We start from the raw sequence: 17,133 nt of genomic DNA on the forward strand, positions 1-17,133 counted from the left end.
TAACTCTAATTGCTCCTCTAAGACGCTCTGTATTAGAGTGTCTGCTAAATGACAAATGTAAACGTAAGCGAGAGCGTGTGTCTTTCCACAGTGAGAGAGAGAACACGAGGAGTCTACCTCCCCAGAGACAGTAGTAGGGGTTTCAATAACTATTCACACCCCTCTACCACTAAGATCAAACACAGCCAACTAGGCCAATGCAGGGAATGTGTGAGAGTATATTTTGAGTTCATGTGTATCCTTCAGTAAAAGACTAGTGGGTATAGACAGTAGATATGACTATGTAACTCAGTGGTGGTCAGGGTGTGTGTTCCATCCTCATACCAGTCTCCTGGAAGTTGATCTGGACCTTGTTGGACTTGGCGCTGACAGCTTTGGTCCAGGCCTGGCCTGGTTGTTTGGTCCAGGTGGTGATGTCACACCAGTAGAAGCCCCGGTCAGCCTGCTGCACTCCGGCCAGACGGAAGCAGAACTCAGCCGGACCAGTCTTAGTCAGAACAAGGCTGTCCCTGGGAGCCAGAATCCAGTTTAGTTTCAACATAACTCACTAGTAATGACACAACTTAATTCATCTTATGATACATACTGCTCAGTACAGTGTGTGTGTCTCTACCTGCGGTTAGGATCTGTAGCCCCTCCATGCTGTAGTACAGAGTCAGGACTGAGAGAGAGGACGGTTCTGGTGGCAGCATCCACGCTCTCCTGAGTCTGCACCAGCACAGAGTAGCCCGGGTCCTGCAAGTGCTCTTGGGATACGGTACAGCTCATCTCAAAGGTGGCTCCGCCCGCTGCCGCCTCACGCACACGCTTCGCCACGGCGGTTAGAGACGGACCTGGAGGGAGACAGATCAGTCAATCAATAAATCAGTGAGTCAATCAATCAAAGTGTTCATCCTTATGACTTAAAAAAGCTGTCTGGAGCTCAACCAAAATCAAGGACCATGAGAGCAACAGGGATTTGGGTGATAGTGTGGGCCAGGTACTGAGGTAATGGCAAGGGAAGCAGTGCAAGCCATCAAGCTAGAGGCTAGCAGAGTGGTAAGTAAACATCTTGGAGAAAAATCTGGCCTTAATGGCCATGTACTGTTATAATCTCTACCCCGCACAGCCAGAAGGGGACTGGCCACCCCTCAGAGCCTGGTTCCTCTAAGTTTCTTCCTAGGTTTCTGCCTTTCTACTGAGTTTTCCCTAGCCACCGTGCTTCTACATCTGCATTGCTTGCTGTTTGGGGTTTTAGGCTGGGTTTCTGTATAGCACTTTGTGACATCTGCTGATGTAAAAAGGGCTTTATAAATAACATTTGATTGATTGATTTGATAGTGAGTAACCAGGACTACAGACAGACCGTAAACAGTCAGACGCTCTGTAACCACAGCTACTGTTCCCTAACAACCAGCTGTCAGTAGTAACCACAGAGACTGAGTGGACAGACCATCAGTAGGAAAGTCTGGACTTCATGAATGGACAATGACACTGACTGAGCTCTGCAGACAGAGACGGACAGAGAGAGTGAGAGATGAAGAGAGCGTTTGAGAGAAGAACAGAGAGAGAAGGGGAATCCCAGAGTTGCTGGGAGGACAGAGGAAGACAGTCAAAAGAGAAGAAAAAAATAATTATAATTATATATATATATATATATATATATATATATATATATATATATATATATATATATATATATATATATATATATATATATATATATATATATATATATATATATATACACACATACATATACACACACACACACTCCCTACGGTATATGCTGATCATATCTCATCGCTATTCAGTAGCTATTACACTAGATCACCATCATCTAATTAGCATTATGGGGTTCACAGAGTTCAGTATGTGTGTGTGCGCGTGTGTGCGTCTGTGTAAAAAGGTTATTTCGTGAGAATCTGGAAGCCGAAGGGCAAATGTTGTGAAGTTATATCAATGAGAACTATTTAGACTCAATCAACAGTGGGAACTAGGACTCATAGCTGTCGCTCACACGCCAAACTGACTGACGCCATCGCTGGTGTGTTAGAAACTGATGATCCGTCTGTGTCTGTGTGTGTGTGTGTGTGTGTGTGTGCCATGGTATAGGCTTTCCTGTTGTCAGACCTACAGTGGCACCTCTACATCCACTGCCATGTTTGTTGAGCGGCCAACATGAAAGAAGCCAAGGTTACATGGGAATGCTTTCCATCCTCTAGCTTTGACTCCCATTCAGAACACATGTCACTTATTACCTCAAACACATCAAAGAAAACATGTGATGAGAAAACAAATTAGCATAGCAGAATGACACATGTATTAAATAACATTGCTATATTCAGGTGGTTTCGTCAAAGATAAATAAAAAAGGAGGGAGGAAGGAGAGGAGAGGAAGAGCGAGAGAATGAGTGTCATCACTACTTACGTTTGGATTCCCATCGGACGGTGAGAGGGGGGGTGAGGTACTCTGCTTCCTTCTCCATTCCACCCTGCCTAGAGGGACTCCATGCTGTCACACTGCATGCATACGCCCCCATGTCCACCTCCTGATGACACACACACACACACACACACCTTGTTAGCGGCTCTAGCTTCAATACAAACTTGTGTGTCTAACAAATGATTGTGCTTTAGGTACACACACACACCTGTGTGCGTAGGAAGCGGAGCTTGAATGTATCCGGCTCTACTCGGGTCAGAACGATGGCACCAGACTCCAACCTGTCACGGTACAGCGTCCCAGACTTCAGGTTGCCGTGGGCATCCAGGGAACCAATGGGGAGGGTGGTCTGTGTGGTTGTCGGGCGGTCGCCGGGTGGACCAGGAAGTGGTGTGTACTCCCAGGCCACGCCCAGTCGGCCCCCTGCAAGGAGGTGGATGATGTTGGTCACATGACACGCCAGCTCTATGAGGTCACCTGTGACCTGCGGGGTCGACGAGGGGGTAAGGGTCACGGCGAAACTAGGCTCTGGAGGAAGGGACAGAAAGATGGAGGGGAGGAAAGAAGAACAGAGAGAGAGAAACATCAATAAAACAAGACACTAAATGTCAATAAAGGGACATGGTAAAATAACATCCACCTTAGGGCCAGATTAGTTAGTTATGAACGACTCATCTAGAAGCCACTTCACATCCACTGGGGTAGTGGTGAGCAGAGCGTTTCCCTGTCTGTAGGTGTGAATCCAATGTGTGGTGTGTTAGGGATGTGCACAGTTATTCAAATATCCGAACGTGCGTTTGTATTCAAATACTTGTGAGTATTCATTTTTGTGAAAAAAAAAAGAAAGTGTTTTCAAGAAGGATGTTTCGAAATTAAAATATCCATGTGACATTGTTACATACAAGGACATACCATTTCAAATTATGAATTTAATTAAACAAACTTCAACGTAGATTTTATGACATGCGCCCCATAAAAGTAATTATATAAATGTATATTTAATAAATACTGGTAGCCGACCAGTAGCCTTCTCCTGTGTAGCTTGTTTATCATGTTGGCCAATCAAACGACAAAGAGGCTCAGTGTGTAGCAAGTGGAGTGAAAGTTCACTAATGCAATGAAAGACGGAATAAAATTACAGAATTAAAAGTTAACAAAAATGAGAAGGTGTAGGCTACAACGAGCAACCAACAGGTCGCCTGTTTTATCTGAATGGTGTTGGGGAGAAAGTGCAGCATGTGGCCTCAAATAGCCTAGCTAGCTTCTCTAGGCTCCTCCAGTCAAGACAGGCACTGTTATATGGGATAATAAATTGTGGCTGCTACAAGTTAGCTAGTCTTGGCTGTAGTCACGTTGCCTTGGCTACTTGTCGTCTCGCTAGCGCCCATCTCACAAGCCTCTCCGCAGAGCAATAGAGCACCAGCCTCTCTCCCTCCAGCAGCAGTGCTCAGGTTAAAAACGTATGTTAAAATATATATTTTTACAAATAACAAGTATTTAGAATATCCAGATATCCAACAAAAATTAATGATACTATTCGAATAGTGAAATGATTTAGAAACCCCATTCTTAGTGTGTGAGCGCGCAATGGGGCAATCTGACTTCTCAAACACTCACACGGGCACACAGTGGATCAGTGTGAAACGACTGAGGCTTACACACACACAGTGTATCAGTGTTAAGCGTCAGTGGCGGAGTGTGTGTGGGGTCTCTGTAGGTGATGGAGCTGGTATCTCAGTCAGACCTCTAGTCTACAGATTGGCCCTTTACGCGCCAATGAACAGTGAACACACACATACCTTCCTTGCTCTTGATTAGTGTGTGTGTGTGTTCGTGGGTTTGTCGTGTCATTTGGACGTCACAGGGGCTGAATCATGCACTGTCACCATCTGCTACACTGCTGTGAGGATCATCACACGCTCATCTGCGAAAATCCTCCTTACTTCCTTTGTGAGGTGGAGAGAATCCCAGCCAATTACCCATGTGCCCATTGCTCCTCTCTCATCCCCCTCCTATCACTCTGACACACACAGTAGCTTATTAATAGACCAAAGGAAGACTCACACTGCAGATTGACTCAAATTTCCTGCTAATGGCCTACAAACAGAACAAAACATACACATAACATTCTTACAAAACACGTGCCCACACAAGTACACCCACCCTCCCACACACACACACACACACACCCCTACTTCCCCAAGACCGGCTTAACTGAGCCATTATACACAGGACAAGGGCTGTCCCAGGGCCGTTTGTTAAGGGAATAGAAAGCTGATCTATACTCCAGGTGATAATGACCCTCAAAACAAAACACTAATGCACATTTTAAAACTCAACAACACGACTAGGTTTCCATTAGCCTGGCTGTGGTTCCCAACTGGTTGGTATGGACCATAGAGATGTGGTCCTCTGTAGCTCAGCTGGTAGAGCACGGCGCTTGTAACGCCAAGGTAGTGGGTTCGATCCCCGGGACCACCCATACACAAAAATGTATGCACGCATGACTGTAAGTCGCTTTGGATAAAAGCGTCTGCTAAATGGCATATTATATTATTATTATATTATAGAATATGAAATGAAATACATACAGAAAGTATTCAGACCCTTTCACTTTTTCCACTTTGTTACGTTACAGCCCTTATTCTAAAATGGATTTAAAAATAATAATCAACAGCAATCAACACACATAACCCCATAATTACAAAGCAAAGACGTTTTTGCAAATTTATATATATTTTTAACAGAAATACCTTACTTACATAAGTATTCAGACCTTTTGCTATGAGACTTGAAATTGAGCTCAGGTACATCCTGTTTCCATTGATCATCCTTGAGATGTTTCTACAACTTCATTGGAGTCCACCTGTGGTAAATTCAATTGATTGGACATGATTTGGAAAGGCACACACCTGTCTATATAAGGTCCCAGTGTTGACAGTGCATGTCAGAGCAAAAACCAAGCCATGAGGTTGAAGGAATTGTCCGTAGAGCACCAAGACAGGATTGTGTAAAGGCACAGATCTGAGGAAGGGTACCAAAAAATGTCTGCAGCATTGAAGGTCCCAAGAACACAGTGGCCTTCATCATACTTAAATGGAAGAAGTTTGGAACCACCAAGACTCTTCCTAGAGCTGGCCGACCGGCCAAACTGAGCAATCGGGGGAGAAGGACCTTGGTCAGGGAGGAGACCAAGATCCTGATGGTCACTCTGACAGAGCTCCAGAGTTCCTCTGTGGAGATGGGAGAACCTTCCAGAAAGACAACCATCTCTGCAGCACTCCACCAATCAGGCCTTTATGGTAGAGTGACCAGACGGAAGACACCTAAAGACTCTCAGACCATGAGAAACAAGATTCTCTGGTCTGATGAAACCAAGATTGAACTCTTTGGCCTGAATGCCAAGCTTCACATCTGGGAGGAAACCTTGCACCATCCCTACGGTGAAGCATGGTGGTGGCAGCATCATGCTGTGGGGATGTTTTTCAGCGGCAGGGACTGGGAGACTAGTCAGGATCGAGGCAAAGACGAACGGAGCAAAATACAGAGAGATCCTTGATGAAAACCTGCTCCAGAGCGTTCACCTTCCAACAGGATAACAACCCTAAGCACACAGCCAAGACAACGCAGGAGTGACTTCGGGAAAAGTCTCAGAATGTCCTTGAGTGGCCCAGTCAGAGCCCGGACTTGAACCAGATCTAAAATCTTTGGAGACCTGAAAATAGCTGTGCAGCAACACTCCCCATCTAACCTGACAGAGCTTGAGAGGATCTGCAGAGAAGAATGGGAGAAACTCCGCAAATACAGGTGTGCCAAGCTTGTAGTGTCATACCCAAGAAGACTTGAGGCTGTAATCGCTGCCAAAGGTGCGTCAAAGTACTAAGTAAAAGGGTCTGAATACTTACGTAAATGTGATTTCAGTTTTTTATAAATTAGCAAACATTTGTACAAACCTGTTTTTGCTTTGTCATTATGGGGTATTGCATGTAGATTGATGAGGGGGAAAAAATGATTTAATACATTTTAGAATAAGGCTGTAACGTAACAAAATGTAGAAAGAGTCAAGGGGTCTGAACACTTTCCGAAGGCCCTGTATATGCATGTAATTATATGGAACTACTGCTGGGTTGTGGTTAGACTGGATGGAAGTTTTGTTTACTTGAAAGGCCGTATTGAAAACAGACAGTTTGGGTATAGCCTAGAGCAGCATAGGGGTTGACTACCACTGGTCTACAGACTCTACATTCAGGATGTTGTGCTTTTTTGCCTGCCTTGTTAAGAGTGTGACATATAAATAAATAAAAATACAAGCACAAAAACAGACACTTGGGAGGACATTTCAATTGATTAAAAGCTCTGATAAAACCAGTTTGTGTTGCAATTGATTTGGATCAGACCGGTCTTAGGGTTGTGTGAGCAGGGGCAAGCTGAAGCAGTGTTAACTGCCAGATATCTCTGGGGAGGTGTGTGTGTGTGTGAGACTCACTGTTAACACAGGTCTATAGTGTCAACGGTAACCACAGTCTGGCCTCTGAAATAGGTCATCCAATCTTAGTACTATTGTGACAAAGTTCAGGTAAGAACATAAAATGTGTTGAACTTTGACCTCATACAGTAAGGGAACAATATACTTCAGCCACCATGTTTCCCTAGGAGCTAAAAGAGCGTGACACAGAACGTGACATTTGAGTGTGTCGAGTTCCGCGCCGTTTTCATGCGGTCTGGCGTGTTACCATAGAGATACCATCCGTTTATAACAGACAGAAACTACCTGACAATCTCAACTCTAGAGACGCTTGCTAACTTACTATTGTACTTGAGTTCACCTTGACTACCACACAAACCAGATGTTACTAACAAAATTCTGTATATTTCATGAAAATAGTTAGACATTGGTGCCATAAATAATAAAACACACTCAAGCGTAAGTGTCTGCACACACACCTAATATAGTTAGTGTGTCACACACACACACCCTGTGCAACTCAAAAACGCCAAGGGAAGATTTAATTATTTGGACAGAGCAAGCAGGTGTTCTGTCTGGAGTGAGGATAGATAGAGAGAGAAAGAGAGAAAAAGGGAGTATGCATGTTCCATGGTATGTTCTCTGAGGACCCTCTCCACTGCCAAGAAGCTCTGGCCTTCATCGGAGGGTCTCTGGTTTCACTGGGGTGTTTGAGCGTGTGTGTGTGTGTGTGTGTGTATGTATGTATGTATGTGAACCAGATATGACCCAGAGTGCATTCCTCCACCGAGTCAACACCATCTTTTCCTCCGCTCCCTCCTTCGTGCTTCCCCCATACCTCTTCCTCAGCAGAAAGCAGCCACTGAGCGTTCTGAAGCCTGAGTCAGACATAATAATAATAATGCCATTTAGCAGACGCTTTTATCCAAAGCGACTTACAGTCAAGTGTGCATACATTTTTACGTATGGGTGGTCCCGGGGATCGAACCCACTACCCTGGCGTTACAAGCGCCATGCTCTACCAATTGAGCTAGAGGACCACCAGACATGAAGATATGGTGAGAGAACCAGTGGTGCCATTTATGATGAGGGAGGATGATAATTTATGAGCATGGCACCTTATTTTCTATTCCAGCATATTGGATAACTGTCATTCATATTCCATTCACCCAGCTCAATGTAACATCGACAGGTTTAGGCTACTACATGATACTCTTAATTTTCCCTATACCCATCATGAGGTTGCTACAACCTAGCCTATGAATTAAAATGTATAACATAGGCGCACAGGTCGAGAAGATTTTTAGTAATCAAGGTGACAGACAGTGACACATTCAATACCACCTTCCACACTCTTGCCTGCATCTAGTTGATGTAGGGTGTAATCATTAGTCCAACAGTTGCAAATGCAAGTTTTTCTTGGACAAATTCAGGTATGTTTATCCCGTTTCGTTTGCTTCCGTTTAAGAAACATTTTTCAACAGAATCAACGGAATGAATCAACCCCTGATCACACGCATACACTTCACTTTCATAGCAGCCACATAAAAACAGCATGATCACTTTGCTCGTTGTATACACACACACACACCTCCTTCTCGCAACTATCTACACTCACCTTTTCCCTTCGCTTGTGGACCTTAGTGCACAACACATCAGCTGTATGTGACCAGGTGAAAAAAAACTTTCCAAGCCAAACCGTCATATGATAACCGCTACAAACAGCCTACATTGTTGTCACGTCATAGTCAACATAGCTACTAGAACTAATGCTTTAGTAAACCTGCTACAATCATGTAGTACAGTGTACAGTCAGAAAGCAGTTTAGCAGTTACACCAGTGGACCCTGGTGGCAATAAATCAATAAAAACTTAAGCTTACCTTGACTTGGAAGAGTTCCAGTGTTGGATAGCCATAGCCAGCTAGCTAAAATAGCCTCCCTCTCTGTTTGAGCCAGGTGTTTGAGTAGGCTAAACTAGCTTGCTGCATATAATACATCTCCCTCTCCCTTAATTTTTGAATAAATTAATTTGTTCAAAAACTGTTAAACTATTGTTTCCCTCACTTTGAGTCAACTACTCACCACATGTTATGCACTGCAGTACTAGCTAGATGTAGCTTATGCTTTCAGTACTAGATTCATTCTCTGATCTTTTGATTGGGTGGACAACATGTCAGTTCATGCTGCAAGAGCGCTGATAGGTTGGAGGACGTCCTCTGGAAGTTGTCATAATTACTGTGCAAGTCTATGGAAGGGGGTGAGAATCATGAGCCTCCTAGGGTTTGTATTGAAGTCAATGTACCCAGAGGAGGACAGAAGCAAGCTGTCCTCCGGCTACACCATGGTGCTACCCTACAGAGTGCAGCTGAGGCTACTATAGACCTTCATTGCAAAACAATGTGTTTTAATCAATTATTTGGTAAACATATTTTGCATAGTTTTATCTAAAAAAGGATAACATTAATGTTTAACTATTTTTAACTATGTTTATTTTTATGAAAATTCACTGAGGATGGTCCTCCCCTTCCTCCCCCGTAGAGCCTCCACTGGAGAGTACCCATTGAACTCTATGGTTACTCTGGGTGATTGTATGGGACAGGTGACACAGCACTATCACCACAGGGGGGTTTGTAGGATGGAGGAAGAATAACAAACTTAAAGCTGTAACGTACGTTTTTGAGCGACCTGACCAAATTCACATAGAAATGTGAGTTATTGATCTGTCATCCTAATTGAAAGCAATTCTAAGAAGCGGTATACCTGTGCTATTTCTATGCTTCCCATTCTTACATTTTGTTTTTGCATCTTTTACTTTCGGTTTTGTACAAGATTTTTGCCTATGGAAATTGTATTTCACAGCAGTTTAGGTGGTACAATGACTGCCTGTTTTGTCACAAACTGAAATTAGTCAACCTATTAGAAATGTTAGCAACCATGACTTCTGCATAGCGCACCTTTAAGTATGGCTCAGGAAGTAAGTGTGTGTCACAGGAGGCTGATGAGGAGAGCGGGTGTTAAGAAGCGCGGTTTAGCGGGTCATGTTTCGGAGGAGGTATGACTCGACCTTCGCCTTCCGAGCCCATTAGGGAGTTGCAGCGATGAGACAAGATCAAAATTGGGGAGAGAAAGGGGGTAAAATACAGCAACAACAAAAATGACAGAAGGACAGGGTAGTTCCCTCTGTAGCTCCATAGGGGATTAGAGGACTTCAACTCTGTATACCATTATGGTACACCTCTGCTGTTGGACAGAAAGAGGTTTATGGTGGTTGGAGGTATCCTGGAGAGAGAGTGTGCTACTACATTTACTACCATTTCCTCAGCGTAGTAGGTCTGAATGTCATGAGACTTGGGTTTGAGTGTGAATGGGGATGTGAGTGTATGTGTTCATCTGTGTGTATTTCATACATAGGCACAGTTCCTCTTCCATTGATGTCTGGCCTTGCCTAGGACCCTCTCCCACTAGGCTTAACCCAGGGCACTGCCCTCTCAACATGAACAATGGCAGACAGAAAACAGACATCTAGTAACCTCCAACACATACGGTTGGTGAGTCTGTGTTGGTATAGGGCTCTGTGGTAATAGAGGGGAACTCCTACACTCTGGCCTCGGGCTACGCATGCCTTTCCTCCATGACTGTTTTTACTGCACAGCGTTTGGTGTGTGTCAGAGGAGCGTCATGTTTGTCTCTCTAGAGACCAACACAAGGCAGAACTGGTTCCAGAGCAGATTTAACCCCACAGCTACTGTGTGGAGCACTCAAGATCTGAATTATAAGATGGCTTCATATACTAGGAGCAGTGGGGTCGCTTATTATCATGCTAATGCTAACCCAATGGACGTCCATGGCATTTCCACACACAAATGCAACATGTAGTCTAAAGCAGCGATTCTTAGCTGGTGGGTTGCGACCCAAATTTGGGTCACAGGAGGTTTTAAAAATGGGTCGCGGGTGTCAGATTAAATATATTTTTTTAAAGACTCCAGTCTGAACTTAAACCAGGTAGAATGTGTATAGAAATCTCTGGAGAAATAAATATTAAGAGTATTTTCAATATAGAGCTATTAGCAACACTATTTTGGTTGATTTTGAGGTCTCAAACCAGTGAGTTTATTAACATTCTTCATCAAGAATATAGGTACAATTTAATTATTGACAATGAAAGAGGTTGGAATGTTGTTCCCTTGTCATTTAATTGCTACATTTACTATCAATATAACATTTTAAAAAATCCAGATTGTATTTTGCCGATTCTTTTTCGCGATGCGAATATTGGGTCGCGACTGAGACAACCTGGTTCATTTCGGGTCCCGAGGAAAAACCAGTTGAGAACCACTGGTCTAAAGATAATCCATACCAAACTGGAATCTAGGAGAGACTACCTGAACTTTTCCATTGCAAAATGTTTCGCTACGGTGGTCACTAATGAATACAACCCAGCTCTATCCACGTCCCTACACGACCACCCACACACTCTGATGGATGGCATGAGTGACACCCGGCACTTGAACCTGTCGGGTCAGGACATATACAGTTACACCCTACACCACCACTGCTTAGGTCACAGAGCGACCATGATGTCAATGTCAATAAGAATTTGTACTTAACTGACTTACCTGGTTAAATGAAAAAAAAAAGAGCGAGGGAGAGAATGACCGAAAGAAACAGGGTGTGAAACCAGAGAAAGGACTTAGCTAGGCCTTAACAGGCATGAATAATCAATCTTTTTCACTGTGGGGGCAGGTATGTCAGAAAAAAGGCTTGACTAATGGATAGGCTCACTCTGCGGGTGCCTGTGTGTGTTCGTGTGATGTGTGTGTTCGTGTGTGTGTGTGTTCGTGTGATGTGTGTGTGTGTGATGTGTAGTACAAGGCATCACTGATCTACTGCCGCCGTGAAGCATGTGTGTTCAAAGTAAGCCTAGTGAGAGGCCAATGCTATTAATAGTATGTTAGATATGGTAATCTTGGTTGGACTGCATTTCAAGACCTGAAAAACATACAGTAGATATTTAACAGCACTTCCACTCACTGATCTTTGTGACTAGAACTTGTACTGGGTTGGAGGTCTTCTCTGCAGCTTGGTACCATCCTCCTCCTCTTCCGACCCAGGCCCGGACCCTACAGGAGTACATCCCCTCGTCAGACCCCTTTACCCCCCTCACCACCAGCCTGAACTCCCCTGGCCCCGTCCGCTCCAGCCCCACCGAGGGGGACCCGTTTGAGACCACCCCGTCACGGCCCAGGCTGACCGCTGTGCGTCCATCCACAAGCCAGGTGACCTCCAGGGCCAGGGAGGCCAAGTTGCCGGCCGCGACCAGGCAGGTGAGGGTCAGGGTGTCGTCCATGTTGAGCGTGGTGTTGGACTTGGCCACGACAGACAGGGAACGAGCTGGAAGGGGGAGGGAGAAGACAAAATGGATGCTGTTAGAACCAATAAACAGGGAAACAACCCCTAGCTCCTAACTGCTAGACAACTGTAGATCTGGACCGGTTGGATAAGTATAAGTACATGGTGAAATGATAGAACATTCTAGTACAGTTGGATATGGAGATACAAGTCCTCTTCAGAACAAAAGACAAGAAGTAGAAGAGATTCAAATGTAATATAAACTTGATTAAAACCAGCCAGATCAAAAAGATCCAACAGTGAGAAGTTGAAAGACCCACATATAGAAGATCAAGGATTACTATTCATTAAAAAGTCAAATTAAAAGCTCTAGAACCCTCGAAATGTCAAGTATAAAAAGGGTAACAATTAAAAGTGAACATACGTAGAGAAAGATTAAGGCTAATGTTAACAGAAAGAGTTTCAAAGCTATTCAAAAGAAAAGTCAAGGAAAATCACATTAAAACATGATACGACTCATGACTCCAGAGACTGAACTGAAGCTAAATCTAAACCCTTTTGAGGGGGTTTATATTTATCAAATAAAATCCTGGATACTGCTACTATAGGAGACAATGGGATATCTGGTAGTAGGTGAGATGACTTCACTATAGTTCACTATGTATGTTTAGACAAGAGAGGCAGGACAAAAGGCCACTGTTAGACTTCTCCAATCCTCTTTACTTTAGCGTCTCAGTAGACAGTCAATAGTGGCTGCTTGGCTACACTAGTCTGTACTTAGATACATGTAAAGGAAGGCCCAGCCTCTCTATGTTGTCTTCCTGCTGAGCTTCTCCCTCTGTTCTTCACCCCCATTTTAAATCACTCACCATGCAGGAGAGGGTTAGGGGTATATGGTGTCCCAGGCAACCATTGTGTGTGTGTGTGTGTGTGTGTGTGTGTCAGGGGGTTCCTCACACAACCAGGGATAAAGGGCTGACAGGGGGAGGGGCTGAGATAGATCTCTCGGTCAAGAGCCTCTCCAACACACAAAGAAATGCTGCAAGGCTAAAATAAAGTAGGGACCATAGAAACTACTCTACCATCCCCCAGATCCCCCTCTCTCTTCTCAGCAGGTCCTAACCTTTCGATATTTTCACATCTGTAAGGTGGAAGCTCCACCATTGCAGTGCTTATACCAATCCAGACCATACAGATCTGCAAATATCTAGGGGTTAGGGTCAAAGGGGATTGATTTAGGATCGGCTGAATGTCTCTCACTCTAAAGTACATACAAGACACACCCCATCCCCTTTACCTGTAGGTGTGACTGCCACAGCTCCCATCTCCACAGTCTTCTCCACAATGTTCTTCCACTGATCTCCTTCCTCGTGAGTCCATTCCCTCCCCGTGCACACATACATCCCCGCATCAGCCTGTGTCACCCCGGCAACAACCAATCCAAACGCCCCATCTCTGCGACTAGCCAATCGGAGCCCTCCTTCAGCGTAGCGCTGGGCGGAGCCACTTCCTGTGACTACACCCCCATCTGGGCCAACAGTCATGATGTCCACCAATGGGATGCCTGGTCTCCGTAGCGACCAGGTGACGGACAGGTAGGTGGGATCGGTGAAGTGGCGGGTGACGTTGCAGGAGAGGGTGATGTCACCACCCTCGGGGACCACAGGCTCTGGGGCCTCCGGGGCCACCTTCAGGGTGTTAGCAATGACTGTAGGGAAAGGACAGACAGTTAACACACACACACACACACACACACAGTCAGGGCTAGTATCGTTAATTTGCTGCTTCACTACATCGAAGAGGTTTTTTTACTGCATGTGAAATGTCATGGTGGCAGTGAATGTTAACAGATGTTGCCGTAAGCCAACACAACATCTCAAAATCAAAATGTCATCATGTTCCTCCTTCTTCATCGCCAAGAGGCATTACTGCTTTTATAATCCATGAAAAATCTTCCTCATCTGTCACTCTCTCCTAACCCCCCCCCCCCCATGCACAAAAACACACACGGTTTAGGCTGTCAGTGAGGGGCGTAATGGGGTGTGCTGCTGTCAACAGTGTGTGTAAGGAGGGTTTAGATTTGATAATCACATCAGAGGAGAGAGAAGCCCTGTTTACTCTGACCATCACAGCTGAATAAACAGAGATATAAAGAGAGAGGGGGAAGGAGAGGGAGAGAGACAGGCAATGTCTTCCTCACTCCCTCCTACCGCTCACCCTCCCTCTCTTACCCTCTTCCTCACTCCCTCCTACCGCTCACCCTCCCTCTCTTACCCTCTTCCTCACTCCCTCCTCCCGCTCACCCTCCCTCTCTTACCCTCTTCCTCACTCCCTCCTCCCGCTCACCCTCCCTCTCTTACCCTCTTCCTCACTCCCTCCTACCGCTCACCCTCCCTCTCTTACCCTCTTCCTCACTCCCTCCTCCCGCTCACCCTCTCTCTTACCCTCTTCCTCACTCCCTCCTACCGCTCACCCTCCCTCTCTTACCCTCTTCCTCACTCCCTCCTCCCGCTCACCCTCCCTCTCTTACCCTCTTCCTCACTCCCTCCTCCCGCTCACCCTCCCTCCTCCCGCTCACCCTCCCTCTCTTACCCTCTTCCTCACTCCCTCCTACCGCTCACCCTCCCTCTCTTACCCTCTTCCTCACTCCCTCCTACCGCTCACCTTCCTTCTCTTACCCTCTTCCTCACTCCCTCCTCCCGCTCACCCTCCCTCTCTTACCCTCTTCCTCTCTCCCTCCTACCGCTCACCCTCCCTCTCTTACCCTCTTCCTCACTCCCTCCTCCCGCTCACCCTCCCTCTCTCCCTCCTCCCGCTCACCCTCCCTCTCTTACCCTCTTCCTCACTCCCTCCTACCGCTCACCCTCCCTCTCTTACCCTCTTCCTCACTCCCTCCTCCCGCTCACCCTCCCTCTCTTACCCTCTTCCTCACTCCCTCCTCCCGCTCACCCTCCCTCTCTTACCCTCTTCCTCACTCCCTCCTACTGCTCACCCTCCCTCTCTTACCCTCTTCCTCACTCCCTCCTCCCGCTCACCCTCCCTCTCTTACCCTCTTCCTCACTCCCTCCTACCGCTCACCCTCCCTCTCTTACCCTCTTCCTCACTCCCTCCTCCCGCTCACCCTCCCTCTCTCCTACCGCTCACCCTCCCTCTCTTACCCTCTTCCTCACTCCCTCCTCCCGCTCACCCTCCCTCTCTTACCCTCTTCCTCACTCCCAGCCTCTAAACAAGAAAGATACACAGTGCTTTGAAGTGTTCATATTCTGATAAACCTTCTTACTCAAAGCTCAGTAAGCTGCCATTCTACCAAAGTCTTTGATATTAGACTTAGTGTCCTGGAGCTGCCAAATCACTGTCACACATTAGTTCAAAATATTCCTTTCCCCAACTAGCTAAACATGTTCCTGTCTATGTGTTTGGGTATGGAGAAAGTGAACACTGCACAACAGAAAGCCATTACTAATCTTGAACGTGCTGAAAGCCATTCAGTTGATCATTAATAGTCGTCATAGCAGAAGCAGCGTTCAGAACGGAAGTAAAAATGTGTGTGTGTTATAGAGTTGTGTGGGTACACACACACGTGCGCGTCAAGGCCACTTTAAAATCGGAAAGAAAAGATCATCAGATAGACAAGAGAGCCAAGCACATACAAAACTGAAAGTGTTGGTGGAGAATGTTATTTGCATTGACACACCCATAAGAAAGGTCAGGAGACTGCCTCTATGCAGGTGACTCTCCATACCAGATTAAACTAATTTACGTCACCAATGGATCTCACTGGACTGTGTATACAACACATCTCTTCTACACTGAACAAAAATATAAAATGCAACCATTTCAAAATGTTTACAGAGTTACAGTTCATATAAGGAAATCAGTCAATTGAAATAAATTCATTAGGCCCTAATCTACGGATTTCATGACTGGAAATACAGATATGCATCTGTTGGTCACATACCAATAAAAAAAAAAAAAGGTAGGGCCGTGGATCAGAAAACCAGTCAGGATCTGGTGTGACCACCATTTGCCTCACGCAGCGCAACACATCTCCTTCACATAGAGTTGATCAGGCTGTTGATTGTGGCCTGTGGAATATTGTCCCACTCCTCAATGGCTGTGCGAAATTGCTGGATATTAGCGGGAACTGGAACACACTGTCGTACATGTCGATCCAGAGCATTCCAAACATGCTTAGTGGGTGACATGTCTGGTGAGTATGCAGGCCATGGAAGAACTGGGACATTTTCAGCTTCCAGGAATTGTGTACATATCCTTGCGACATGGGGCAGTGCATTATCATGCTGAAACATGAGGTGATGGCAGCGGATGAATGGCACGACAATGGGCCTCAGGATCTTGTCAGGATTATCTTGGCAAAGGAGAAATGCTCACTAACAGTGATTTGTGCACAAAATTAGAGAAATAAGCTTTTTAAGCGCAAGGAAAATGTCTGGGATCGTGTAGTTCAGCTCATGAAAACATGGGACAAACACTTGTTCAACTATACTAGACCACAATGAAACATTGTTTTATATCATGGCTAAAAGCAGCATAAAAATCACCTATTATTTCAAGAGCACTTAGATTTCACAATATCAACCAGATTGCATAATCTCAGCCATCTACCGGTTCCAGCTCTCATCAGCTCAATTCACCACTAACTCTTTTTCCTCTCTCCCTCAGCTTATTCAGACAGACTGTTCCTAACAGGGTGACAGTCAGCTCAACAGAAATAACCAGCAACCCCCATTTGACATGAGATGAATACACCCACCTGGCATATGCTCTCCAAGTGTGTGTGTGTGTGTTGGAAGACTGAACATGTGCGAACATGGGTGAAATCACCACCTGATCACCTCTCATTAGTGTTTCCCCAAAGCAGCAGATCTAAGA

General features: G+C 45.4%; 1 protein-coding gene across 1 annotated transcript in view; it reads right to left on the reverse strand.

The window, feature by feature from the left end:
- Positions 1-17,133, reverse strand: part of LOC311115158 (prostaglandin F2 receptor negative regulator-like) — a gene marked incomplete at its 5' end in the record, with an annotated part of 39,417 nt that overhangs the window by 12,875 nt on the left and 9,409 nt on the right. The window contains 6 exons of the mRNA XM_084190363.1: positions 325-509; positions 614-833; positions 2,411-2,531; positions 2,634-2,953; positions 11,923-12,282; positions 13,538-13,948. Coding sequence (XP_084046489.1) covers positions 325-509; positions 614-833; positions 2,411-2,531; positions 2,634-2,953; positions 11,923-12,282; positions 13,538-13,948 — 1,617 coding nt within the window. The remainder of the gene's footprint in view (positions 1-324; positions 510-613; positions 834-2,410; positions 2,532-2,633; positions 2,954-11,922; positions 12,283-13,537; positions 13,949-17,133) is intronic.

Source organism: Coregonus lavaretus (assembly GCF_964263955.1).
Source record: "Coregonus lavaretus genome assembly, contig: HAP1_SCAFFOLD_1228, whole genome shotgun sequence".
Classification (NCBI taxonomy): Eukaryota; Metazoa; Chordata; class Actinopteri; order Salmoniformes; family Salmonidae; genus Coregonus; species Coregonus lavaretus.